The following is a 26,023-nucleotide window of genomic DNA, read 5'->3' as shown; positions in this document are numbered from 1 at the left end:
GATTAAAACAATCGATAGTCTCAGCCCGAAATTCAATGATGCGGTGACTTATTATCTTTTGTCATCTTGGGTTTTATTCTCACGAAGAGGAAGAGATCTGTGGTTCTGTACTTTCCCACCTTTTATTTGTCTTTTACACCAAACATTTGTTCCATCACCCAGATGTGGAAGATTCCTGGAAACTTAGTGTTGGATAACCGGACCCCAGACAAGCCCCACAAGTCAGGTTTGGCTTTCCAGGTGAGCTGCAGCATCCAGAATTCTATGGTAAAGTCTCCATCTAAATCTAGTGCAAATTTAATATGTGTTCTTGTCCTCTCTCTCTCTCTCTCTCTCTCTCTCTCTCTCTCTCTCTTTGTACTTTAAAGAATTCTTTTTTTTTTGCACAACTAAACAGATGACAGTGAAGGTTGGGAGAGTGAAGGGAAATTATGTAATGTTATGAAGAAGATGGAGGGGGGCATTCATTCTCATCTCATTCTCATTCTCATGGTGTTTAACACATTTGGAACCAAAATGCCAGTGTGGTTGCTTTTGCATCTGAAATGCGTGAAAACAACCATTTTGATTATGAATTAATCGTTGGAATATTTTAATCTTTTTTTTTCTTGCCAACATAACCAATATTCCTTGGTTCCAGCATCTCAGTTGTAAGGATTTGCTGGATTTCATTTTACTATGTGCTAGCAAACAGAGTCTCTCTGGGCTCTGGTCAGACAGAGAAGGCAATTTGAAGATGTCACTTTGGGCATTAGGAAAAGATTCATTCATTATTTTCTGACATTTTATAGATGAATCGATTAAACAATTAATTGAGAAAATAATCAGCAGATTATCTGACACTGAAAATAATTGTTTTATGCAGCCTGTGTGCTCCTCATATCGGTCGGTGTAGATTAAGTTTCCTCGTGTCGTGCACTCATCACTCATTTCGTGTCCTACAGTTACATCAGACAAATGTGCAGAGGTCTGCCACGAGACGCACTGCTGTGGAGGAACTTCATGAGACAAAGACCATCACAGAAGATGTGAGCAGAGAGATCAGGTCCTTACCATCGCAGGATGTCGTCACACTGGAGGTGCAGCAGTCAGACTCCTCAGATCCAGGAGGCGGAAGAACTGTGAGCAGAAATAAAGGGGAAGGGACGGGGCAGTGGGCAGGGAAGTGAAGGAAACAAATATGAACCAATGGTTAAATAAAGACTGTTGTGTTCCACAGTGCAGCATGCCAACTGATCATGAATCAATTCCATGTACTGTATTTCGACTGTGTGGCCTCAGTGTCAGCAGGGATCATTTATTGTAGATTCCTAACTTTGGCTTTAAAACTCAATTCCTCTCCCGCCCACAGGAACACACACAAACATATAAATCCTTCCTGAAAAACAAATAGTCCCAGGAGCAGGTCTCAGCGCTCATCTCCACTCTTCGTTTGCCTCCAGAAGTTGCAAAGGTTAGTGAAAGATATGTTTGTCTTTTTCCACTTCAGTGAAGGGTGAATTCAGCTCAGTGCAATAAGAAATGGATTACCCATTTATTAAAGGGGCTGTGTCACTCCTCATTGGGTTGGACAAATAACAAATTAATTTCTAGCCGCCTAATTTCTCTCTGTTCTCCACTGAATTTCCGATAACGTTGAATTACCGATCACAGCCATGTGAGCTCCCTCAACTTTTTATCAATTCATTAAAAATGTGCCACGGCGGAGATGCTACAGAGGAAATTCTCTCCCTTTTTTTTCCGCATGCTTGCTTTACCACCACAACACTGTATACAAACAGAAACCAAGTGAGGTGTTTCACAGGAATTAGGATATTTAGGATATTAAAAACCCCAGAAAGCATTACTACAAACCCTGTTGGAAAACGTTGCTGTGTTACCATCTTGAAATCGGCCGGAAACTTTTTAGCAGTTCACCTCAGTGTGAAACAAAGATGTGAGAGTAATGGCGCCTTTTTCCCAGTCAAGTGCAGGTCTGTAGGTAGTGACGTTTTGTAAAGTAGCAGTAGTGTATTGACAGGGCACTATTGATGTTTCAATTAGAGCAGCGTTACATAGTGCCGCAGCATGGTAACATGGTGCGTCTCCTGCCATCTGCTCTGCCTCCACGTCTGACGAACGAGGCACGTGGGGCTAATCGAGCCGCACATGAGCGATGGGATCTGTCACACACACACACTCACACTTAGCCTATACTACACACATCCTTATTCAGAAAAATGGGGAGGGAGAACTCCTCAGCCCTGCTGTTTAAACAGCCTTCAGAAAGCTTGTGATTCCTCTCCTTCTCCCTTCACATGTGCCACAGGAGCAGCCACCAGGTTATGTCTCTGACAAGGAAACAGGCAAACGCACCAGATGCACAAGTTAAAAATCTTCAAAAGCTCATCTGACGGAAAGACAAAAAAAAAAAAGGCAACTGCCTCTGCCAGGTTTTCTTGTGCTGGGACGGTCTGAAATAACAGTGTGCATTATGCCTGGCGTTATTGCCTGCCAAACCACACGAATCAAAGACCTCATTGTGTGGATTACCTCGTTAATCTGTTGATGCCATTAAGTAGTATTGCAGGTGATAATGTGCCAGTTTTTTTTTTCTCTCTCTCTTCTCTTATTGGGGAGGTGTAGCGTTAGGTTGGTAATCTGCTTTAAATGCTTTCTGGGGAATGAGACACGCTGAAACCCAGCCAAGAGAACTCTGCTATCATGAAGAGCTTTCTCTTAATACAGCACACAGAGGGGACTGACTCACCGAGGCTGCTGCACTGCTGCCAACAGAGACGAGCTAGTGAGCTACGCGCCCCACGCCACTTGTTGAAATATATGACTGTATGAATAATGAAAGAGGAGAAAGAAAGTGATATTGCTAAAGCAGTCCCACAATGACATCTATCACAGAAAGGCCTCATTGCTCTTCTTCTTCTTCTTCTTCTTCTTCTTCTTCTTCTGTTTCCTCCTGCAAAAACTCCAAGTTGTGTCTCGTTGGGGGAGTTAACCAAAGCTGTGCTCTGTTCCTGCCTGAGCTCATGGACTTTAGAGGTGAAAGCAGAAAGAGAGAGAGGGAGAGAGATAAAGAGACAGAAAGAGAGAAAGACAGAGGGAAAGGGACAGAAAGAGAGGTAATCCTCCCTTTTTTCTGCTCCCCGGGGTGGTCTCTTCATCCAGGGCCTCAAAGAGGGACAGAATACACCTCCCTGCTACAATGGAGGGGACCCACAGGGGCTGTTGCTATCTGAGTGTGTGTGGGTGTGTGTGTGTGTGGTGGGGGTGCAGCTTTAAGCAGGCCTTTGAGTGGCCTAATTGCATTGGAATACAGCAGTCTGAGAGCTGGCTCAGATCACGGCGGGCTGCTGGAGGGGTTAGAGCCCGCACCTCGACATCCACACTCAGCAAAAGAGCCCCGGCACAATGCACACAATTAATGCTCTCCCTCTCGTTAACTCTCTCCCCACTTTTTGTCCTCTCCTACTTTTCTCTCATTCTCCTCCTTCTCACCCCATATCTTACTCTCTCTCCTCTCGCGCTCTTGTTCCACCCTCCCTCCCCTCGGTATGTCGTCACTCACCCACTGTATTAATCCTCCCATACAGCCTGTCAATCTCCCCTCTCTTTGATGCACACAACAATTACAGTAAGGATGAAAGGCGTGGGTAGGCTCTCGTTATGTAAGACTTGAAACGGGCCTTAGCAGGGATTTTTGATATCTGAACAGCTAATCTGAAATAAAACCTCGACAACATGACATCTCTGCTGTTAGCTTGCAAGAAATGATCTGTGCTTGATGAAAAAATATTGACTGCTTTGCCTTTTACTATATATATTCACGGGTCTGCAGTAACAAAGCAAGTTGCCTTTCAGAAACACAGGATATATTCTGAAGATACAGTTTTATTTTTCTTTTCACTGCTTGGGGTTTTTGGTTTTGTATCTGCTCATCTATAATCCATGTGGTAGATGCAAAACAAAGAGTTATCCATTTAGTGAGGATTGCTCCCTGAAGGTGAGACTGTAATACACCCATAATGCTCCAGCAGGGATGTTTTGTGTCTTTGTGGCAGTAAGGACAACGTTTTAAAGATCTTACTTTAAAAAAAATGTACTTATTTGGATTTTATATCTTATAGTAATAGCCCAGACATGTTTTAAAATCCTCAGCTTGGAATAATAATTTGGTTCCTCCAGACAAAAAGTTCGCTTACACTGTTAAAAATTCTTGAAATCACCTAAACCTTCTCCCTCACTGAACAATATGAATATGCAAACACTTCAACATCTCAGCACAAGATCCTACTTCACTTCACGAGTCCATTCTCAGCGTATGTGCACTGGAGACTCTAGTTTTCACATCATGGTTATGTAAAGTTGTGTATCAGACCGTGATTGGCTCCAAACTAGTTGTGGTGTTACAAAATCCTGTTCACACACACACGTCTCATACTGAGGTTTAAGGTGAGCACAGAGAAACTTTCCCTCTTCAGGAGACAAATGTGGAAACAACCTTTCAGTGTAAAACTCACACTGAAGATCAAACATCCAAGTCAACAAACTATAAGCAAAACACATTTCCCATTTTCCAGCAGTCTTTGGAAAAAAAACCCTGTTAAGGGATTGAGACCACAAGTTACTGTATCTTCCCTCTACAGTGGACGCTTCATTATATGGGTTAATATAGTCACAGAGACAGATCCCAGTCTCTCTCCTCCAGTCTGGATCAAACTGTCATTGCCTTTAAATGGGACTCAGTGGACTGTGTGTGTGGACCATTCAACAATTTTAAAAACATATCAAATTTAACCATCCCCTCCTTTGATTTTCTTTATTACACGAGCCGTGTCTTAATAAAATCTAATTATTTCCGCTCACAGGACGCTTTCTGGTGAGAAATTGGCAGAGGGATGTGAGCTGATGTATGGGGAGACAGTCGCCTAATTAGAGCGTTAGAAATTGAATCTTTACAGCACACGGGTCATATAATTATCCTACTGTTAATTTAACGCTTACATTCTCTGCTGTTCATTTTTATTCCCTTAAATATAGTTTGGCAGCGGCCCCTCAGTGCTCGGCACTGGGTTGTTACAGTAGAAGAGGAGGCAGCATGGCCCCTAACACTGGCCCCTCTCAGTGACTGAATAACTGAGGACCCTGCAGTCCAAATAACAAGGCTCGCATCATTTATGCATTGTTAAGCCATGTAATTGAAACGAGCCATAGTTTGCATATTACACCATTAAAATAATGTGCTTTGCGTTTCTCCCAACACGACTATTTAAGCCTGTGTGGCGATGTGGTAATTCCTTGAATTACAGCCTAATTACCACAATGTTCTTTTGATTTGGCCGATTTCAATGTTACGCCACAATAATGTTCAATATTACCAGAATGAATTACTGAACCGTGCCTGGAAACTTTTCCTCGTATGACTTTAAATCCTGGCGGCTTCATGTGCTGTCAGTGCAGCTGGATTCACATCCATAAAGGATTATTAGCCTATGAAATGAGATCCATTAAAGGCCCAATCAGTAACACTTAATTGAAGAGCTGGAGTTATACATGGAATATGAGCATTTTGTGTGAGTCTCAACTGATTCTATAGGCCTGGTTTATTTTACTGTTTGCACATTTTATTAATGTAAACAAACCAACAACATCAGAAAACATTACTGACTTATAATTACTACAGTTAACTATTGTTATACATCCCTGTTAATCACAAATTATAGTAATATCTTTTATTTAACATTTTGGTATGTTTTGGGGGAAAAAAATATGTTTGGATACACAATGTGCCTTTAAAGGATGAATGTAACAAACTATGCATTTAATATACAGTTTGATGGGCATTTATTTACTATAAGAGACCTACATTTTATTCAGATATTTTATTGGTCTGTGTGAGCAACATCTGTGGCCTCTGAGGCAGCATCAGGACAAACAGAAAAGCTGTACCTTAAATCAGGTTGTGAAATCTAAATCCCAGGAACATTTTATAATTAGCACTTTGCCCTTTGTTACGTGCCACTGTATTGTTCACAGACCTCAGTCTCTTCACATGACATGTGTCCTCGCGTGAACTTCTAGAATAAATTAACGCTGCTGAGAATGATTTGTGAGCGTGCATATTCACTATGTCGACTTTTCTGTTTTCACTGCACAGTTTGAATATTTTGGGTGAAAATATTTCTTTAATAACAGCTTTTTTTATTGCCTTTTAATTTTACTCTGAGGTCCACGTTATTAAAGAAAATGTTTAATTACAGTTTCAGTGATTTGCATAGTTTAGAAGTTATAAATTGTGGATATTGAAGAACTGTCTGCATTGATTTATAGGTTTAATTTGTGGGCAGTATGTATTACTTTATTTCTGGTGGATTGAATTGTTATGGGCTTTAGACTAACTAAAAGTGCCTTTTAATTGCATATATACAGTAGGAATTATTAATGCCTTCTAATATTCGGAATTAAGGGTTTGCTTCAGAAGTTAGAAAGTTGAAACATACTTCTGTTACATGCAGAAATATGCATTTGAAGTTTTGTTTGTAATTTTTTTTTCACACATTTTGCTTTATCTCACTGGAGTGTGAGGAGCAGCTTTGAGGACGGGCATAATCTCTCTCATCTTTTTCAGTTTTTCTAGTCCTTTCTCCCTCTCAGGGCCCTGTGCTCTTTACTCCTCCCTCCTTTATCCCTACGAAGGCTTTGTCCCCACAGCAGAGAGCCTCTCTAAATAGAGGCCTTTAGATAGTCCAGGAACGGGGTGGGGTGGGGGTGGTGGGGCAGCAGCGACGCGACTGCTGTTGTTTCATTTACCTCTCCCTATGGCAACCAGCAGCAGTCGGCCAGGAATGTCCCCTCTCTGGACAAAGTCCTGGTCCCTGAAGCTGACACCGTGGGGACGACAGCTGGGATGGGATAGAAACCTGCCCTCCCTACCCTGGACTAGAGGCCTGAGTCTAGACTTAATCCTCCTCTTCACTTCTGTCTGTCCTCACTTTAGTGGATGATGAGCAGCCAGTGAAGTTTTCACACACTATTAACTCTAAAATAGTTGTATATAAGAGCAGAAAATCATTTCTAAATCTCTGGGTGATGTAAGGAATCCTGGGAGGCTCTCAGCACTGTGGCACCACGCTCTAATGGTCCCACATAGATTCTTTACAGTGCTGTAAACAGCCATTTAGGAGCACACAAAACCCTTCAAACTACATTTGTTGAAGGAACATTTGGAGAAGTAGATAGCTTATTTTTGTGTTTAAAAAAAAAAAAAATCAATGAATCTTCTAAGTCATTCATGATATAGAAGCTCAGCTTCAGTCCAGGGACCCTCCTTTTTCTGTGTGTAGCCACTCCTCCTGAGATGGACTTGTAAAATTTACTTTACAGCCTAGTTGGACACAAAAGTTGATTTGCTTACTTTATGGGCTGTTAAAAGTTTTTAAGTCCAGATGTGTGAAAGATGTCTACATTTACAACACTTGAGTGGAAAAAAAAAAAAAAAAACTAATCTACATTTTTACAAGCTTTCATTGGTGTTTGAGAAAGTGCAGATCATTCTGGCTTTAGCAGCCAGATTGAGATCCATACACACCAGGAAAATAACAGACTTTATACACTGACGCCTTCTGTCAGTGTCAGTTTTTCAAATGATAAATTGCTCCATTTAAACCAACTGTAAAACTTTAACCTGTATGTTCTAAAGACAGATCAGGTCCAAACAGGAGGAGGAGGCTGCATGTCAACAAATGAGGTCTAACACTTTCCCATTTGACCTAGCCTACAATTTCATCCAGTTTATTGACGTTTTATTACAAGAGACTTTCCCATAAAATCAGTGTGATTGAAACGCGACTGAGCGTTTTCCTTTATCACGTATTTCTATTTAGAAAACAAAATATACGTGGTTTTATTCCTCCTACAATGCATCGCATGTCTTACATCTCAAAAACATAGAGAATCTTACAGCACAGTCTGTGTTTTATCTGCCGTTATTTCAGCACGACTGTTTTAAAACCGGTTTGAATAAATTAGATTTTTCAAATGATTTTGTTATTTTATTTCACAAACACATTGGCTTAAAAATATGAAGGTTTAATTTATGTTAAAGTAATGACTGACTGACTATCTAAGGATTCAGAAATAAAAACAAAATGTATCTGTAATTTGTTTCATACACACAAAACCCTGCACAAACAACAGACTCGGATTAATATGCATACACCTACAACGTTTTAGCAGAAATGTTGCGACACTGCAGGACTCCTCAAAACACTCGTTTGTCGTTTTCTGTCAGATAGGTCCAAGTATGTGACCTGTTATATTGTGCGTATGCAGATCACATGAATATCCTTCTGTGTAATCTGAAATCTTTTTGCAGCAATGACAGAGTTGACATTGTCTAATCATATCAGGATGTTGCGGGCACGTTTCCAATAACAGCATGTAATATCACCAACGTGCGCATAATAACAGTCAACAATTCACAGCAGAATTTAAAGTTAAATAAACATTTAGACGTCGTGCACACCACAGCTTCTGTATTAATCTTTCCAACAGAGGAAATCCTGATCTCCTGGAACTAGACTACCTACAGTCTGAGTCTTGATAGAGCATGATTATCAAAGTAAATCAACTGTATCTTACAGTTGCACTGCTGATCCCGGTGCTCCGTCTCCCCATGCTGCACTCCGGCTCTCCGCTTCCACGGGAGCCTCAACTCGCACCTCTCCAACAAAGAGAGTAGTGTTTGTTGAGACTTCCCCGCAGCCAATCGTTGCGCCGTTGTCCTTGGTAACCACGTCCATCATCTTTTGACGCCCAATGAGCGGCGGGGGCGGGGCGGAGCCCAGGTGCGCCTCGCAGTACACTTGGCAGAGCGCCTGGGAGCCGCCTGTGGGCAGGAGAGGATCTGTCAAATGCGAGGTTCCTTTAATAAGAGCGACCAGTCCGGCTCCGAGAGTCATGGCGACCGCAGCGTCTAACCACTACAACATCCTCACCTCCAGCGCATCCATCGTGCACTCGGAGCCCGGCAGCATGCAGCAAGCCACGGCGTACCGGGACGCACAGAGCCTGTTGCAGAGCGACTACCCGCTGCAGAGCAACAGCCACACGCTCAGCCACGCACACCAGTGGATCACGGCGCTGTCCCACGGAGAGGGAGCCCCGTGGTCCTCCAGCCCGCTCGGCGCAGAGCAGGACATCAAACCCGCGGTGCAGGGCTCCCGGGACGAGATGCACAACTCCAGCAGCAACCTGCAGCACCAGTCGCGACCGCCCCACCTGGTGCACCAGACGCACGGGAACCACCACGACGGCCGGGCGTGGAGAACCACTACCACGGCGCACATACCAAGCATGGCGACGACGAACGGCCAAAGCCTTATTTACTCCCAGCCGGGCTTCAGCGTGAACGGGCTGATCCCGAGCAGCGGGCAGGGAATGCACCACCACAACCTAAGAGACAGTCATGAAGACCACCACAGCCCGCACCTCAGTGAACACGGGCACCCTCCGTCCCAGCATCAGCACCAGCACCGGCCGCAGAGCCACCACGACCACTCGGACGAGGATACGCCGACCTCGGACGACCTGGAGCAGTTCGCCAAGCAGTTCAAACAGCGGAGGATCAAGCTGGGCTTCACGCAGGCGGACGTGGGACTCGCCCTGGGGACACTGTACGGAAATGTGTTTTCCCAAACCACCATATGCAGGTTTGAGGCCCTGCAGCTCAGCTTCAAAAACATGTGCAAGCTGAAGCCTCTGTTGAACAAGTGGCTGGAGGAGGCGGACTCCACCTCGGGCAGCCCGACCAGCCTGGACAAAATCGCGGCGCAGGGGAGGAAAAGGAAAAAACGGACTTCAATCGAGGTAAGCGTAAAGGGAGCCTTGGAGAGCCATTTTTTGAAGTGCCCTAAACCGGCAGCGTCGGAAATAATCACCCTGGCGGACAGTCTGCACCTGGAGAAAGAAGTGGTGAGGGTTTGGTTTTGTAACAGGAGACAGAAGGAGAAACGCATGACCCCTCCCGGAGGAGCTCTGCCGGGGAGCGAGGATGTGTACGGGGACACGCCGCCGCACCACGGGGTCCAGACCCCGGTCCAATGAACTCTACTGGATCGCTCCTCCAGGACTTGTTTATCCTTTTTATTTATCCCCAAGGTTATATATAAATCACTGGACTATGAAACGATATAGTGGGTGTTTTATGTATAATAGATTGCAGTGAGTACTCACACAATATCTGCAGTGAATATCTGAGAAATGGAAAATGAGTGAGGGGAGGACAAGACATTTTTTCCTCTCCCAGAGCTAAAGGAACATAAGCCTGTGTTGCGTTCTCCGAGGATACATGCCCAGCACTGTGACTCCAGTCGACGCAGTTTCAAGGTGTAGCCCCTATTGTGTATTGAAATCATACTTGACGGAAAAAAACAAGAGCGAGGGGGGAAGGAGGGTAACCTGGTTTTAGACGAAAAGCATCGCTGAATGGTTTCCATTCGCCACTTTTATATCAGATTCAACACATTTTTCCTGTGCGTAAAAGGGAAGGCTGAGTCAGAGGCGTTTAGTTTTGTAGTTCTAAATTGTGCGTCCAGCAGTGATGGGTGGGCGGGTGGCGCAGTGGGGTCAAAGGAGCTGCGTTAATGGAGTAAACTGGAGGCCAGTAAAGGCTGCAGCCCCAGTCCAGTGGAGTCCAGCTGAGGGTGAGCATCGCCCGAGTCCCATCTGTCAGCCAGGCAGCACAGAGCCGCTCTGCATTAAATACACTGCTGGGAAACTGCAGGTCATTCTGCTCTTATTTATTCTGTGAGGACTGTGGTCAGGATTTAGTTATGAACACATATTATTATTATTATTATTATTATTATTATTATTATTATTATTAGCCTACATGTGTGCAGCTCACTGGCTGAACTCTTCAGTAATTGGCCTGAGTGCAGTGATGTGGTAAATAAACAGTGTATGACCTCTATCATAAGTCAAACAGCAGTATGAACAAAAAGTCCGTTATATTTTTCAGAAAACAGGCGTTAAATAATATTATTTTAACCCTCAGAGGGTCTCCCAGCTCCAGGAAAGGCTCCGTGGCGATTGACTGGATTATCTGGCACTTTTCCACAACAGGATGGGCTATAGATATATAGATATCTACAAAAATATATGTCATCAACTCTCACGGAACATTTGGATCCACTTTTGTAAATATTGTATAACTTTAAAAGTCATGGCTTCATCCCTTCTTTCTTTCTTTCTTTCTTTCTTTCTTTCTTTCTTTCTTTCTTCACTGGGGCACTTTTTTGGGATTGATGTTTTCAAAAACAAGCAGGTTGAGTTTTTTTTTTTAAATCCAGTTTTCATCCATAGCCAACTACTGCCTTGTATTTGTGTGCTATTGAACGTTCATTTTGTTGCCGAAATTCTGCTCCTTTGCGGTTTAATAATTTCCTGTGGCGTTTTATTTTATTTTGACTCTAAAGATTTTTTAATTCATGTGAAATGAATTTCATTTATTTAAATTGTCCAGGGAGACCCGTTTTGCCATTTGATATCTGCTCTGAAATTATATCAGATTGTGTTTCCAATCAAAATATAGCGCTTTAAGGACTGAATTCAGATTAATCCATAACATTATTGTCGTCCACAAATGAATCAGACCTAGAAAAGATAAAAGCAGCGATTACCATCATCTGTGTTTGAAAAGAAAGAAAAACAATAACAAGGCCTTTAAATTCATTCCCAAAAATTGCAGCATATGATCAAAATTATTATTATTATTATTATTATTATTATTATTGTTATTATTATTATTATTATTATTCATAAGGAGTTATTTGAATTTGTCAGCTCGTTACCATGCATTTCATTTCAGCCATTTTGTTAATCTTCGTCTGAGTTGCTTTATTATGGGGGGAGGGAGGGGATTGTTCGCAGACCTTTTATTTTATTTTTTTAATTTTGTTAATGAGATTGTAATTTATTCTACGATGGTTTTTACAGATGACACAAAGTGCGAGATATAGGCCTGTATGAAAGGACACCGGGAAGGCTTTTGTTTTGTAGGGAAGACGGGAGACATATTTTATATTTTTCAGCGGGGTTGCCACAGCCTGGACCGTCACAGCTAAATGTATATACATCTTTTCTCCGTACAGTAGCTTGCTTTTTGTTTTATGCAAAGACAAATATCCAGGGATGTTTTTTTTCTCTCTCTCTCATGTGGAAACAGCTTTTCTTTCTTCCTTCCTGATTTGTGTTCCCCCTGCAGAAAACAACAAGCAGAAACGATCATGGCATTGAAATCTTTCCTCGGTAGCTTTAAGGAATCGATCCAAGTCATAATTCACTGGAAATTCAAGTTGTGGGACGTAGACCTGTAGCAATCCGACGCTGTTTTCTTGTTGTTTTGTTTAATTGCTTGTTAAACCAGTCTTTCTTTTTTTTTTTTTTTTTTTTTTTTTGGGAGGGGGGGGGGTGGGGGGTATAGGCTATGTCATATTCACTGGATGAACTTGGGGTAAATATAAAGCAGAGGTGATAAATGCCTGTAGGTGTTTCATCACTTGGTACATGAACAACGGACTTGCACATTTTTAAATAATGGGGTTGATATTAAACAGCTTTTTTCCAACGTCGAGGCTAAATGTATTTTTTTTCCCACCTCTTTGAATTCAGCAAAGCAAAATGCTGCTGCAGTGAGTTCACTATCTGCTTTGACAGCTGTGCTGTTAAAAATACGTTTCTTGCTTTCAGCCCATTGGTTTGGGTTGAATTAATGGTTGAGAGAAAATCTGGGCTGATGAATGGAAGATTATGAGCCGATGATGTGTTGTTTCTGCCCCAGGCTGCTTTTTAATGGACTGGCTTTGGCTGGAAAACCACAGCTTCCATATAGGGTTAAAGTAGGGGTTCTCAAAGTGGGGTCCGAAGACCCATAGTGGTCCACAGAAGGGCTGAACATTCCCCAATATGGTCATTTGGTCTATGGTCTTTCTTGCATACTAGTACTGGAAAATTTAAAAAAAAGGGAAAAAAAAGAAAAACCATCCTGAAATCGTCTAAAACAAAGATTATAAGCGTTTTAAAATGTGTTACAATCCCTAAAATCCACAGAGTTGCAGGGTTTGTTTTGTTTTTTCTGTATTCTTGCTTTAAGATGCAAAAGACAAAGTTTTTTTTTCATATTTCTCACCTTCAAAAGATAAAAACTTGCACTGTTTTGGATCTTTCTTGGCTGTAAATCTCTCCTCACCTGAGCTAAAGGAGGCCTACAAAGTGAAGGTTAATGAAACAACCCGGACTTTGAACGCATCATGGGCTGTGCGATTTAAATAACTGCTTTCTGTTTTTCAACAAAACGTATTGGATTTTATTTATTTATTTTTTTAGTCCCTGGTATAGCTGCTGTCATCATAACAGAAAGTCCTGGATTAATAGATAGAAAAATACTCTTTAGAGGAAAAAATCCATTCTAATATTTCTATAGGGACTGTACTGTACAGTCACAGTGATATTGACAGTGGTGACCCTAGTGGTATTTGCCCATTCCCTATAGTATTTAATTTCTCCACAATATTCCCATAGGAACGTGTGGTGTGATATTTTGTATGAGCCTCTTTCCAAGAGCTACTTCATTTTATTTTGAAACAGGCAGCCAAAAATACAAAAGTTGCTATTTCCTTCAGTTTTAACTGCAGCATTGTGAAAACGTGTTGCCCTCTGTGTGGTTGTCATAATAATATTAATTGCAATCAGATTCTTCTCCATTTCACTCCACAAGCTGCCAGCTCCTGTGAGAAAGGATGAGCCTATAGATGAGCTAAAAGTCAGATTTACACGCCTCAGCACGATCAGCCAAATGAGCAGGATCAATGTGGAATCGATAGCTGATTGCTCATTGATGACCAATTAACCTCGTCATAAAAAAGCGTTTTTTTTTATTTTTTTATTCATAGATAGGTTTAATTTCTAGAATAGACAGAGCACACTACTTACTGGCTATTGAAATGAATTATTTCCTGTGGGGACTTTACATCATGTGATTATCTAACCATGTCTGTACTTAATGACGTTATTTATTTATTTATCTTTTTTTTCCTTTTTTTCACTTAAGACAAAACCAAACAGTGACATAAACCGTAACACCTTCCTCTTGTGAAAAAAAAAAACAGGATTAGAGAACATGGTTTCTGATCCAGAGGTGAATTTGACCTTACTGGGCCTGATGGTTTTTGCAATCATCTCTGATAAGTTTAATTTACCTCTAAAGGGGGACGAACAGCACAGCTGATGTTATCCCTCCTTACTACAGAAGCTGTGTCTCTCACTGTAACGGCATCGTTTTCACACGCTGCTCTGCTGATGCTGCAGCGGGGAAATAAAAAACGTGTCCCTCCCTCCATCATCGCGGCCGGTTGACCTGCCATTTGGACGCCTGGCCTGAGACGACACCCTGAAATAAAGCCCGCTCCCTCTCCCTGATCTCTCCAGTCGACTTTTGTGGAGCCCAGTAATCAAAAAAAAAAAAAAAAAAGCAAAACAGAAGTGCGCCCTCGTGCCCTTCATCCGCTCTCTAGCAGATGCAATTAATAGCGCGTCGCGTTAATTACACCTTCCTTTTTATTTAGGTGACTTCAAATTTCCCATTAGGCTCCCAGGGAGGAACAAACCTCCACTGTTGTGGTGCTGACTGAGCTGTGGAGAGAGTGATGTAGGGGGGATAGTCGGTGCTCTAGCGCCATCTAGCGACACCAGCGCGACCAGAGGGTGAGTCCAAGCTGTCATGATGTTTTCTTGTCTGTGGGGACTGGGTCAGAAATGAAGAGGATACTCAAATCTATGCTAAATCATTAAGTTATGATGGGAATATGTAATGTCAGAGTACAGTCTGTGGTCTGATGGAGTTCTGCTTTGGGAGAGTTGAAGCAGAGAGATTTAGTAATGATTTAATACATGTTAAATAAAGAGGGGAGGCCTGGTTTACTTATTGGTTTACTTGACAGAACAATTGCCTAGACAGTTATTCAAATTAGCTCACATAAAAGTAGACGTTCAACAATCAGTAATTGTTCTCCTTAATAAATAAAATGAAATACAGTTAATTTTATTACACATTTGTTTTCATGGACAGTGAAGATTAAAACTTGAGAAAGTAAACATTTCACATATAATATGAACATGGAACATTTTAAAAGATTAACAGTTGCAATAAATAATCAACTACAGGGCGTGTAAAATTTTTCCTCAAAGAACATTCAGACATGTCACAGTCAGAAAAGCACAGGTGTAAATAACACAGCCAATGATGCCTGAATTCCATTTAGCTGCTTCAGTGTCAGGGTTGTGGCACTGTCATGGCTCACTGGGACACTGGAATAGAACAGAGCCATAGTTAATGTTATTAATAAGACCTGTGCTTTTCCTACAATAACTACGACAAGTAAACATTTCTGCTGTGAAAGCCAGTTGAAGATGTCACCTTTAAAAAATGCTATTTTGTCACATTCTGATAAATTAAACAATTAATTTAAAAAAAAGTTTTTAAAGTTTTTAAAAAATCAATAGATGGATAATGAAAAGAATCATACTTGCAGCCCTAAATCAATAAACATACAGCTGTTACAGGAGTAAGAAGATCACACTAAACCCATACACTGGTTGTATAGAATTTTTTTTTTTTTTTAAACCAAACTTCATATCTCAGCCTTGCTGATTTGTGCCTATTGTTGCAAGTTGCCCAAATGAAAATCAGCCTCTAAATGTGAAAGGACATCTCAGCCTGTAAGGCCTGTTCAGGCAAGCTGGCAACCTCATGCAGGGTGTCAGCTCGAACTGTTTGAAGTGTCTTTTACACATATTTTTATCAGGTTAGCAGGATTACTCTGTACTCTTTCCTGCTCATCTCCCTATCGAGCCTAAAAAGGCCTCATCTGTGAGTAAACCTATTTATTTTCTTGCTGCTGATCAACAATGCTGCTTTTTTTTTTTTTTTTTTTTCAGTGACCAGTGCCTCCAGCGATGGGTAATGAAGTGGGACATACAGTGTGCTTCCTGGTGTCAAGACATGGTTAAGGCAAGCAGTGCGAACTCAGCACTTTTAGCCCTGCCGCTAAATGAAAACTGTGCTTGTAATTAGCAGATTCACTGACTTGTTGAAAAAATGACAAATTAAAGCGTAATCACAACAACAAGCAGATACATTTCGATCTGTCCTCAAGAAACAACATTAATACTTAATCTTACTGTGATCACACAGTGTCATTTAACATTGTGTGTAACTACATAATGTTTCAATATGATTTCCTGGGGTCTAATTAATTTTGAAAATGAATGTTATTGTGCCTAACTTTATTTACGCCCCAGAGATATTAATCTAATGTTTTGGTACAAAGTTTCCCTGTCAAACATCATGTCCATCTCTGAATCGTGTGAAGATGAATCCGCTTTCTGTATCAATCACTCGTTCAGTCTGTCTTTCTCTCTTTGCTCACACCACCCATCCCCCACTCCTCCTCCTCCTCCTCCTCCTCCCCCCCCCCCCCCCCCCCAGCACACAGATAACAGTGATACAAGCTCACGACCTGAACATAATTCCACCATTTGACATTGTTGTTCTTCAATCTCACTCAGATGCATCACAGCTAATTACACTTTGCACACTTAAGTACACAAATGCGTGTGTGCGTTCATTTGTAAACGAGTTATTGTTTAATTATAACTTCACATGAACTTTGCTGATCAGTGGGGCGAAACGTGTCTCCCCTTCAGCACATAATTATTCAGCCTATAATTGCTCGGCCTGTTTGTGAAACATGCGCATCTCTCAGCAAGGCCGTCTGTGCCAGATCCTCTTTGAGAAGGCCCAGGAGCCTCTGAATGTCTCTGTTTACAGCCGCTGAGAGATCAGGAGGCTTTAGATGGACACCAATCAGGAGAGCTTAAAAGTAAGGTAAAAAAAAAATTAAACGTTTTCACAGTTTGGTGCTGCTTCAAGTTAAAATGCATATGTAACACCTGAGGCAGTGTTCTTTATCAAACATGACCAATTTTTTTTAACATTAATCTACCATAAATTTCTCACAGGAAAAAAAATAATCCCAATTTCAGGTCACTTACTCGCTAACTCAACACCCCATTACTCACTTCCACACTGAGGCCATAACCAAATGAGGGGTCACGAGAAGACTTTGCTTCATTTTAAGGGGTCACAAGCCAAAGAGGCTGAAACACCTCTGGTCTAAGAACAAATTTCAGGAAGATATATATCCTCTGCCTTTAACAAAGAAAACAACCTTTAACTGAAAGAACAGGCAAAGACTCGCTGTAACAGGAAACGGTAGGTTTTAGAAGATATCTGGTCTTAATTTTGAGAAACACTAGCTCTAGATCTGCACCACTAACATTAGCCCAGGGTTACGAAATTTGTCTCAACTGTGGTGTCACTTGTTTACAGTAATTACAGCAAACTATCACATTTCGACAGTGTGTACAAATGAAAACTGTTATCCTCGTGGATTTAGATGTGGCTAAAGAAGCATTGCATCCCTGCTGCTTCAGAAACCTACCTATGGATTATAGTATTTGGATGGATTTAAGAAACTCAGTGCTGACATTCTCCACATCCTTAAAAACAAAACAAAAATAATAAGCTTTAGACTCAGCAGTGTGAGGACTGACAGGGATGTCTTCATTATTGGAGACTAAGGTGGGAAACTAGAGAAGGAACGCCAAGCCACATAATGAGGGGTATCACAGTGAGGCCTCCCTCAGGCAGGTCTGAGGCCTGTCGAGTCCCAGCCTGAGGAGGACTCAGAGGAGGCAGACCACAGCACTCTGCAGACATGTGTCTCACTGAAGATAAGACTATCACTACTCTGGCGAGGTGCTGCCATATTTGTCAAGGTATGTTCATGTGTCATTTATGTGGTTTGCAGATAGAGAAAGAGAAGGAAGGAAGGAAGGAAGGAAGGTATGGGGCAACCTTTCGACAGCCCCCTAACCCTCCCCTTGTTTAGATTTTAATGGTGGATTTATAACTCAAGAACAATATTTCCATCCATACATTCCCCCCACAGATTCATCAAGCAACGTCTGTAAGCTCCTGAAAGACAAATAAAAAGCTGAACTAATTGCTGTGGATCCCCCTCGGATATATCAGCCTCATAGAGTAGCATGACAGCAAGAAATCAAGCCGTAGCGCAGAGTGGAAAGCATCCGTGAATCATGTTTGCATCTGCACTCACACACAGAGCAGCAGAGGCAGCAGCGGTGGTGGTTGGTGGCTGAGGAATAATCATTGGGGAGGCAGTCCAAATTAATACTTCAGCCGAGGCCGCCTCGTTCTCCGTCATTAGGGCACATTACAGGGCCACAATATACATCATTAAACCAGGCATAAACAATTCATTAAAAGGCCGTTAAGAAGACAAGCTAATGTCACTTCTCCCTGTGGTATTAATAGACTGTAAAATAGCAGAGGGTTAAGGCATAAAGGATCATTCCACCACTGCTATCCAGTCAGTCATCCTGACTAAAGGCTTCATGCACTGTTGTGGATTCAGTAGACGACCCTACTTTTCTCCCAGTCACACTTAGAGGAGTCTACTACGAAGCCTTAGCATGACACGATAGCACAATTTGTTTTGACAGTGATGGTGTGCTGTTCACTGAAGCTGGAGAAGTAAGGACAATGGTATATTAAAGCTGCAAGCAGCGATGGGCGGGCCCTCGCACTGCTTGCGAGCTGCAGGAGTTGCAGCCAGCGCAGCCACGCACAAGAGTCCTCCTATGTCCTCTCCTCTCTCCTGCTCTTCTCCCCAGAGAAGCACAGCAGTATACAGCAACAGAAAAGACATGGCCCCCTCCCAGCAGGGGGCGCTATGAATGTATCACCATATGAGCATATAAATGATTTGAGAGTGTGAAGGTCATCCTGATTATCTGTGCAAACATGTAATTTGGTTTAATGGACAGTGTGTTATTTGAAAATTACTTTAGTGTTGTATAGAGTTTGTGTATACATTTCAATGGTGTTATTTTCAGCCACATATGTTAAGAATACCAGGATGTCCTTGGTTAAATATATCCTGGTATTTGTGGATATATATATGAAAAAGTTAACTTTAATGGACACTTGTACTTTGAGTGAGTTGTGTTTATGTGACTACATGTGTAATGTGGTTACAAGAAAGTTGCATGTTAAGAGTAAAACGTAAAAAACTGTAAAAAATTTGGTTTGATGGACAGTGTGTTATTTGTAAATCACCTTAGTGTTGGTTAGAGTTTGTGCATGGAGGTTGAGAATGTTTGAGTGATTAAAAGCAATTTTACAATGGTTGTGGCTTGTTGATGTACACAGGTGTGCATCATAGCCCTTTTTTCCTTTTTATCTTTACTTAATTTATTTCTACTATGTGTTTATTACTGATACACAACACAGCTGTGTTGCAACCTTTTTAATCTCTTTTTTTCTTTAATGAAATTTGTATTTTCCCTGTGTTTTAAATAGCTGGTGCACAAGAAAGCTGTGGCGCAGCCTTTTTTACCATTTGTCCTTTACTTATATTCTTATTTTGACTGTGTTTCTATTGGTTATGCAGAACAGAGATAGGTTGCAGTCTTTTTTTTACCTGTTTTTCTGAACTTATATGTTTATATGTACTGTGTTTTATGTGCTGGAGCACAACAGAGCTCTGGTGCATTTTCCACATTTTTACTGTGTTTGTGTGCTCTTTACATGTCCAGATCCTTTGCTTTCTCTACTTTCTCAACAATTAAGAACTATTTCAAATCATATACAAGCATGTACATCACCACTTACCCACAGATGTAATGCAAAAATACATAACACATTATAGATTGTTGTTCCTAGCAGCTTCAGGCCGGTGGCTCTCACATCACATCTGATGAAGACACTGGAGAGATTGGTCCTGGGCCACCTCCGGGCTGAGGTGAGCTCAGCGATGGACCCACTGCAGTTCGCCTACCGACCTGGGATCGGAGCGGAGGACGCTGTGATCTTCCTGCTGCACCGTGTTCTGACTCATCTGGAGAAGCCTGGCAGTGCTGTGAGGATTCTATTCTTTGATTTCTCCAGCGCATTCAACACCGTTCAGCCTGTGCTTCTGAGGGACAAGCTGGTGCAGTCTGGAGTGGACTCACAGCTGGCAGAGTGGGTCCTGGACTACCTCACAAACAGGCCCCAGTTTGTGAGAGCTCGGGACTGTCTGTCTGATCCCCTGACCTGCAGTGTGGGTGTTCCTCAGGGCACGGTGCTTGCGCCCTTCCTCTTCACCCTCTACACTGCAGACTTCAGACACAACACGGACGGCTGTGTCCTGCTCAAGTTCTCTGACGACTCTGCTATCGTCGGCCTGATCAGCGATGACGATGAGGCAGAGTACAGAGGAGTGACGCAGGACTTTGTGGACTGGTGTTGGCCAAACCACCTCCTCATCAACGCAGGGAAGACCAAGGAGATGGTGGTGGATTTCCGCAGACACCGGTCTGCCCCCTCACCAGTGAACATCCAGGGAATGGACATTGAAAGAGTGGACTCTTATAACTACCTGGGTGTTCACCTAAACCACAAACTTGACTGGACTAACAACACAGACGCACTGTACAGGAAGGGGCAGAGCAGGCTCTACCTCCTGAGGAGACTGCGGTCTTTTGGTGTGCAGGGGGCACTCCTAAGGACCTTCTATGACTCTGTGGTGGCGTCAGCCATCATGTACGGTGTAGTCTGCTGGAGCAGCAGCATAACTGAGAAGGAGAGGAAGAAGCTGGACAAAGTCATCAGGAAGTCCAGCTCTGTCCTGGGCTGTCCTCTGGAGTCAGTGCGAGAGGTCGGGGACAGAAGGGTCCTAGCAAAACTGTCATCTATGCTGGACCATGAGTCCCACCCCCTGTAGGACGTCCTGTCAGCTCTGCAGAGCAGCTTCAGTGACAAATCAGAGTGCAGATATCTTTCTTAGTTTAATTCTTAGTTATTCTGTTATTGGAATAGTGCTTATTTAATCTTGTTCCGGCCATATTGACCTCTTACTTATATTTACTTACTGTACCCTGCTGTTGCAAAATGCAATTTCCCCACTGAGGGACTAATAAAGGGTTTTCTTATCTTATCTTCTTATCTGATTATATGTCATAAATCCATGCTTTGATTCTATATATGTCATATATAGAATCAAATATGACATATATGTACAGCAGTTGTTACTGCTGTACATATATGTCATATACATTATTCAAAGTAAGGTTTTCTTTCCTACATTACAACAGCATTTCCATGAATGCCATATCTCATTCTAATTAGATATGTTGATGACACAATATTTAAGAAATGCTGTTGAAATATAGGTTTTGCTTTACCTTTACATCACTTGAAAAAGCAAGAGGCACTGGTTATGGTACACCTAGTACACTAGGGTGGGGTTCAATTTCCTGCAGTGCCCTGCTAATAGATTGATGATGTAGCATCCACACAAAAACCTAAATCTACACAGCTTGTCATGACAACTCCATGTTAACACATCTATGTAGAATGTATGTATTTCTATTATATAACATTTATGGCTCCAAGTAAAAGGAGCTCAACTGCACCAATACCTCCACTATCTTCTCTTCTTTCCAACAGCCCTAATCTCATCTGCTCTCCAGATATACAGGGACATACACATGTACAAAAGACATGTCTACTCCCCCAGTAGGTGCTGTATGTGTGTAGCATAATATGAGCATGTCACTGTGTTCTCTTTTGTATGCTGATCAGTTTCTCCCTCTTCATCTGGTCTGCTTTCCAGTGAACTACACGAAACATACTCATAACTACATCAAAAATACACATATTTCCTAGTAGTTGGTGCTATTTGTGTATCATGATATCAATACATCAATCTGTTCTGAATCACATGATCAACATGACTGTAAAGTTTAATCCACATTTGATGAAGTATGTGGGAGATACAGGCACAAATACATCAGTTTCTTGTGTGTTGGCGAAGGACCTTTTCAGATTCTTGTTTAGTTTAAGTTTTGTTCACTGTTCCTGTTTTATTTTGAAATCATGGCCCTTGTGTATCTTGTCTTGTTCTACTTCCTGTCTTTGTCTTGTTTCCCTCCTTTTGTGATTGTCTGCCCCGCCCTAATTGGTTTCACCTGTTGCCCATTGCCTGGTGTATTTAAGTCTTGTGATTTTCCTGTGTCCTTGTCGTTTTGTCTGTGTTCCATGCCCGAGTCTGTTTCCTTGCCTGAGTGTGTGTCTTCCCCGTGATCGTTCCCGTACCTGTGCCTTGCATTTTTTCCCCACCTCATGAATTTACCTCGGTTTCCTCTGTTTGCAAGTAAGAACGTTTTGTATTTTGGACACTTCCAGTGATTTTTGGTTCATTAAAAAACTTTAAGTTTTTCCTAGCCTATCTTGGGGGTTATTGCTTTTGGGTCCTGGTCTGATCCCTAGTCTAGGCATAACAGTATAGAAAGGCATCAAAATCGGCCAAAAAAACGTCATACTATACTAAGGCGTCAAAATCGGCCAAAAAATGTCATACTTTAGTATGACCTCAAAATGTCATAAAAAACGTCATAGTATAGTAAGGCGTCAAAATCGGCCAAAAAAAGTCAAAAAAAATTTTTTAACCTCAAAATCTCATAAAAAACGTCATAGTATAGTATGGCGTTTTTTTCGGGCAAAAAAAGTCAAAAATTTTTTCGGCCTCAAAATGTCATAAAAAACGTCATAGTATAGTATGGCGTTTTTTTCCGGCAAAAAAAGTCAAAATTTTTTTAGACCTCAAAATATCATAAAAAACGTCATAGTATAGTATGGCGTTTTTTTCCGGCAAAAAAAGTCAAAATTTTTTTGGGCCTGTAAAAGTCATAAAAAACGTCATAGTATAGTAAGGCGTCAAAATCGGCCAAAAAAAGTCAAAATTTTTTTAAACCTCAAATGTCATAAAAAACGTCATAGTATAGTAATTCGTCAAAATCGGCCAAAAAAAGTCAAAATTTTTTTCGGCCTCAAAATCTCATAAAAAACGTCATAGTATAGTATGGCGTTTTTTTCGGGCAAAAAAAGTCAAAAATTTTTTCGGCCTCAAAATGTCATAAAAAACGTCATAGTATAGTATGGCGTTTTTTTCGGGCAAAAAAAGTCAAAATTTTTTTCGGCCTCAAAATGTCATAAAAAATGTCATAGTATAGCATGGCGTTTTTTTCGGGCAAAAAAAGTCAAAATTTTTTTCGGCCTCAAATTCTCATAAAAAACGTCATAGTATAGTATGGCGTTTTTTTCGGGCAAAAAAAGTCACAATTTTTTTGGGTCTCAAAATATCATAAAAAACGTCATAGTATAGTAAGGTATCAAAATCGGCCAAAAAAAGTCAACATTTTTTTCGACCTCAAAATATCATAAAAAACATCATAGTATAGCATGGCGTTTTTTTCGGCCAAAAAAAGTCAAAATTTTTTTCGGCCTCAAAATGTCATAAAAAACGTCATAGTATAGTATGGCGTTTTTTTCGGGCAAAAAAAGTCAAAAAATTTTTCGGCCTCAAAATGTCATAAAAAACGTCATAGTATAGTATGGCGTTTTTTTCTGGAAAAAAAAGTCAAAATTTTTTTCGGCCTCAAAATGTCATAAAAAACGTCATAGTATAGTATGGCGTTTTTTTCGGGCAAAAAAAGTCAAAATTTTATTAGACCTCAAAATGTCATAAAAAACGTCATAGTATAGTATGGCCTTTTTTTCGGACAAAAAAAGTCAAAATTTTTTTAGACCTCAAAATATCATAAAAAACGTCATAGCATAGTATGGCGTTTTTTTCGTGCAAAAAAAGTCTAAATTTTTTTATACCTCCAAATGTCATAAAAAATGTCATAGTATAGTAAGGCGTCAAAATCGGCCAAAAAAAGTCAAAAATTTTTTCGACCTCAAAATGTCATAAAAAACGTCATAGTATAGTAAGGCGTCAAAATGGGGCAAAAAAAGTCAAAATTTTATTAGACCTCAAAATGTCATAAAAAACGTCATAGTATAGTATGGCGTTTTTTTCGGGCAAAAAAAGTCACAATTTTTTTAGACCTCAAAATATCATAAAAAACGTCATAGTATAGTATGGCGTTTTTTTCGGGCAAAAAAAGTCACAATTTTTTTAGACCTCAAAATATCATAAAAAACGTCATAGTATAGTAAGGCATCAAAATGGGCCAAAAAAAGTCAAAAAATTTTTCGACCTCAAAATCTCATAAAAAACGTCATAGACCTCAAAATATGGCGTTTTTTTTGGGCAAAAAAAGACAAAATTTTTTGGGGTCTCAAAATATCATAAAAAACGTCATAGTATAGTAAGGCGTCGAAATCGGCCAAAAAAAGTCAAAATTTTTTTCGGCCTCAAAATCTCATAAAAAACGTCATAGTATAGTATGGCGTTTTTTTCGGGCAAAAAAAGTCAAAATTTTTTTCGACCTCAAAATGTCATAAAAAACGTCATAGTATAGTATGGCGTTTTTTTCGGCCAAAAACAGTCAAAATTTTATTAGACCTCAAAATGTCATAAAAAACGTCATAGTATAGTATGGCGTTTTTTTCGGGCAAAAAAAGTCAAACATTTTTTGGGCCTATAAATGTCATAAAAAACGTCATAGTATAGTAAGGCGTCAAAATGGGGCAAAAAAAGTCACAATTTTTATAGACCTCAAAATGTCATAAAAAACGTCATAGTATAGTATGGCGTTTTTTTCGGGCAAAAAAAGTCAAAATTTTTTTAGACCTCAAAATATCATAAAAAAACGTCATAGTATAGTATGGCGTTTTTTTCGGGCAAAAAAAGTCAAAATTTTTTTAGACCTCAAAATATCATAAAAAACGTCATAGTATAGTATGGCGTTTTTTTCGTGCAAAAAAAGTCTAAATTTTTTTATACCTCCAAATGTCATAAAAAATGTCATAGTATAGTAAGGCGTCAAAATCGGCCAAAAAAAGTCAAAAATTTTTTCGACCTCAAAATGTCATAAAAAACGTCATAGTATAGTAAGGCGTCAAAATGGGGCAAAAAAAGTCAAAATTTTATTAGACCTCAAAATGTCATAAAAAACGTCATAGTATAGTATGGCGTTTTTTTCGGGCAAAAAAAGTCACAATTTTTTTAGACCTCAAAATATCATAAAAAACGTCATAGTATAGTATGGCGTTTTTTTCGGGCAAAAAAAGTCACAATTTTTTTAGACCTCAAAATATCATAAAAAACGTCATAGTATAGTAAGGCATCAAAATGGGCCAAAAAAAGTCAAAAAATTTTTCGACCTCAAAATCTCATAAAAAACGTCATAGACCTCAAAATATGGCGTTTTTTTTGGGCAAAAAAAGACAAAATTTTTTGGGGTCTCAAAATATCATAAAAAACGTCATAGTATAGTAAGGCGTCGAAATCGGCCAAAAAAAGTCAAAATTTTTTTCGGCCTCAAAATGTCATAAAAAACGTCATAGTATAGTATGGCGTTTTTTTCGGGCAAAAAAAGTCAAAATTTTTTTCGACCTCAAAATGTCATAAAAAACGTCATAGTATAGTATGGCGTTTTTTTCGGCCAAAAACAGTCAAAATTTTATTAGACCTCAAAATGTCATAAAAAACGTCATAGTATAGTATGGCGTTTTTTTCGGGCAAAAAAAGTCAAACATTTTTTGGGCCTATAAATGTCATAAAAAACGTCATAGTATAGTAAGGCGTCAAAATGGGGCAAAAAAAGTCACAATTTTTATAGACCTCAAAATGTCATAAAAAACGTCATAGTATAGTATGGCGTTTTTTTCGGGCAAAAAAAGTCAAAATTTTTTTAGACCTCAAAATATCATAAAAAAACGTCATAGTATAGTATGGCGTTTTTTTCGGGCAAAAAAAGTCAAAATTTTTTTAGACCTCAAAATATCATAAAAAACGTCATAGTATAGTATGGCGTTTTTTTCGGGCAAAAAAAGTCACAATTTTTTTCGACCTCAAAATGTCATAAAAAACGTCATAGTATAGAAAGGCGT

At 40.4% G+C, this 26,023-nt stretch overlaps 2 protein-coding genes across 2 annotated transcripts in view; both read left to right on the top strand.

Moving 5' to 3' along the window:
• The window catches only part of LOC121186588 (proprotein convertase subtilisin/kexin type 4-like), a 155,447-nt gene extending 153,048 nt beyond the window's left edge, over positions 1 to 2,399 (top strand). The window contains exons 19-20 of the mRNA XM_041045364.1: positions 163 to 240; positions 945 to 2,399. Of these exons, the coding sequence (XP_040901298.1) occupies positions 163 to 240; positions 945 to 1,169 (303 nt within the window). The 3' untranslated portion in view covers positions 1,170 to 2,399. The remainder of the gene's footprint in view (positions 1 to 162; positions 241 to 944) is intronic.
• A 6,412-nt stretch (positions 2,400 to 8,811) lies between these two features.
• pou3f2b (POU class 3 homeobox 2b) lies at positions 8,812 to 10,098 on the top strand. Its single transcript, XM_041044784.1, has one exon. The coding sequence runs from the start codon at positions 8,812 to 8,814 to the stop codon at positions 10,096 to 10,098; it is 1,287 nt and encodes a 428-aa protein (XP_040900718.1).
• The last annotated feature ends 15,925 nt before the right edge of the window (positions 10,099 to 26,023 follow it).

The sequence above is a fragment of the Toxotes jaculatrix genome, chromosome 8 (assembly GCF_017976425.1).
Source record: "Toxotes jaculatrix isolate fToxJac2 chromosome 8, fToxJac2.pri, whole genome shotgun sequence".
NCBI classification, from domain to species: domain Eukaryota; kingdom Metazoa; phylum Chordata; class Actinopteri; family Toxotidae; genus Toxotes; species Toxotes jaculatrix.
This window is presented reverse-complemented; position numbering and strand designations above follow the sequence as displayed.

Bases quoted from the DNA above. Each gene is read 5' to 3' on its own strand.
- pou3f2b (XM_041044784.1), top strand. From the start codon at position 8,812: ATGAGCGGCGGGGGCGGGGCGGAGCCCAGGTGCGCCTCGCAGTACACT.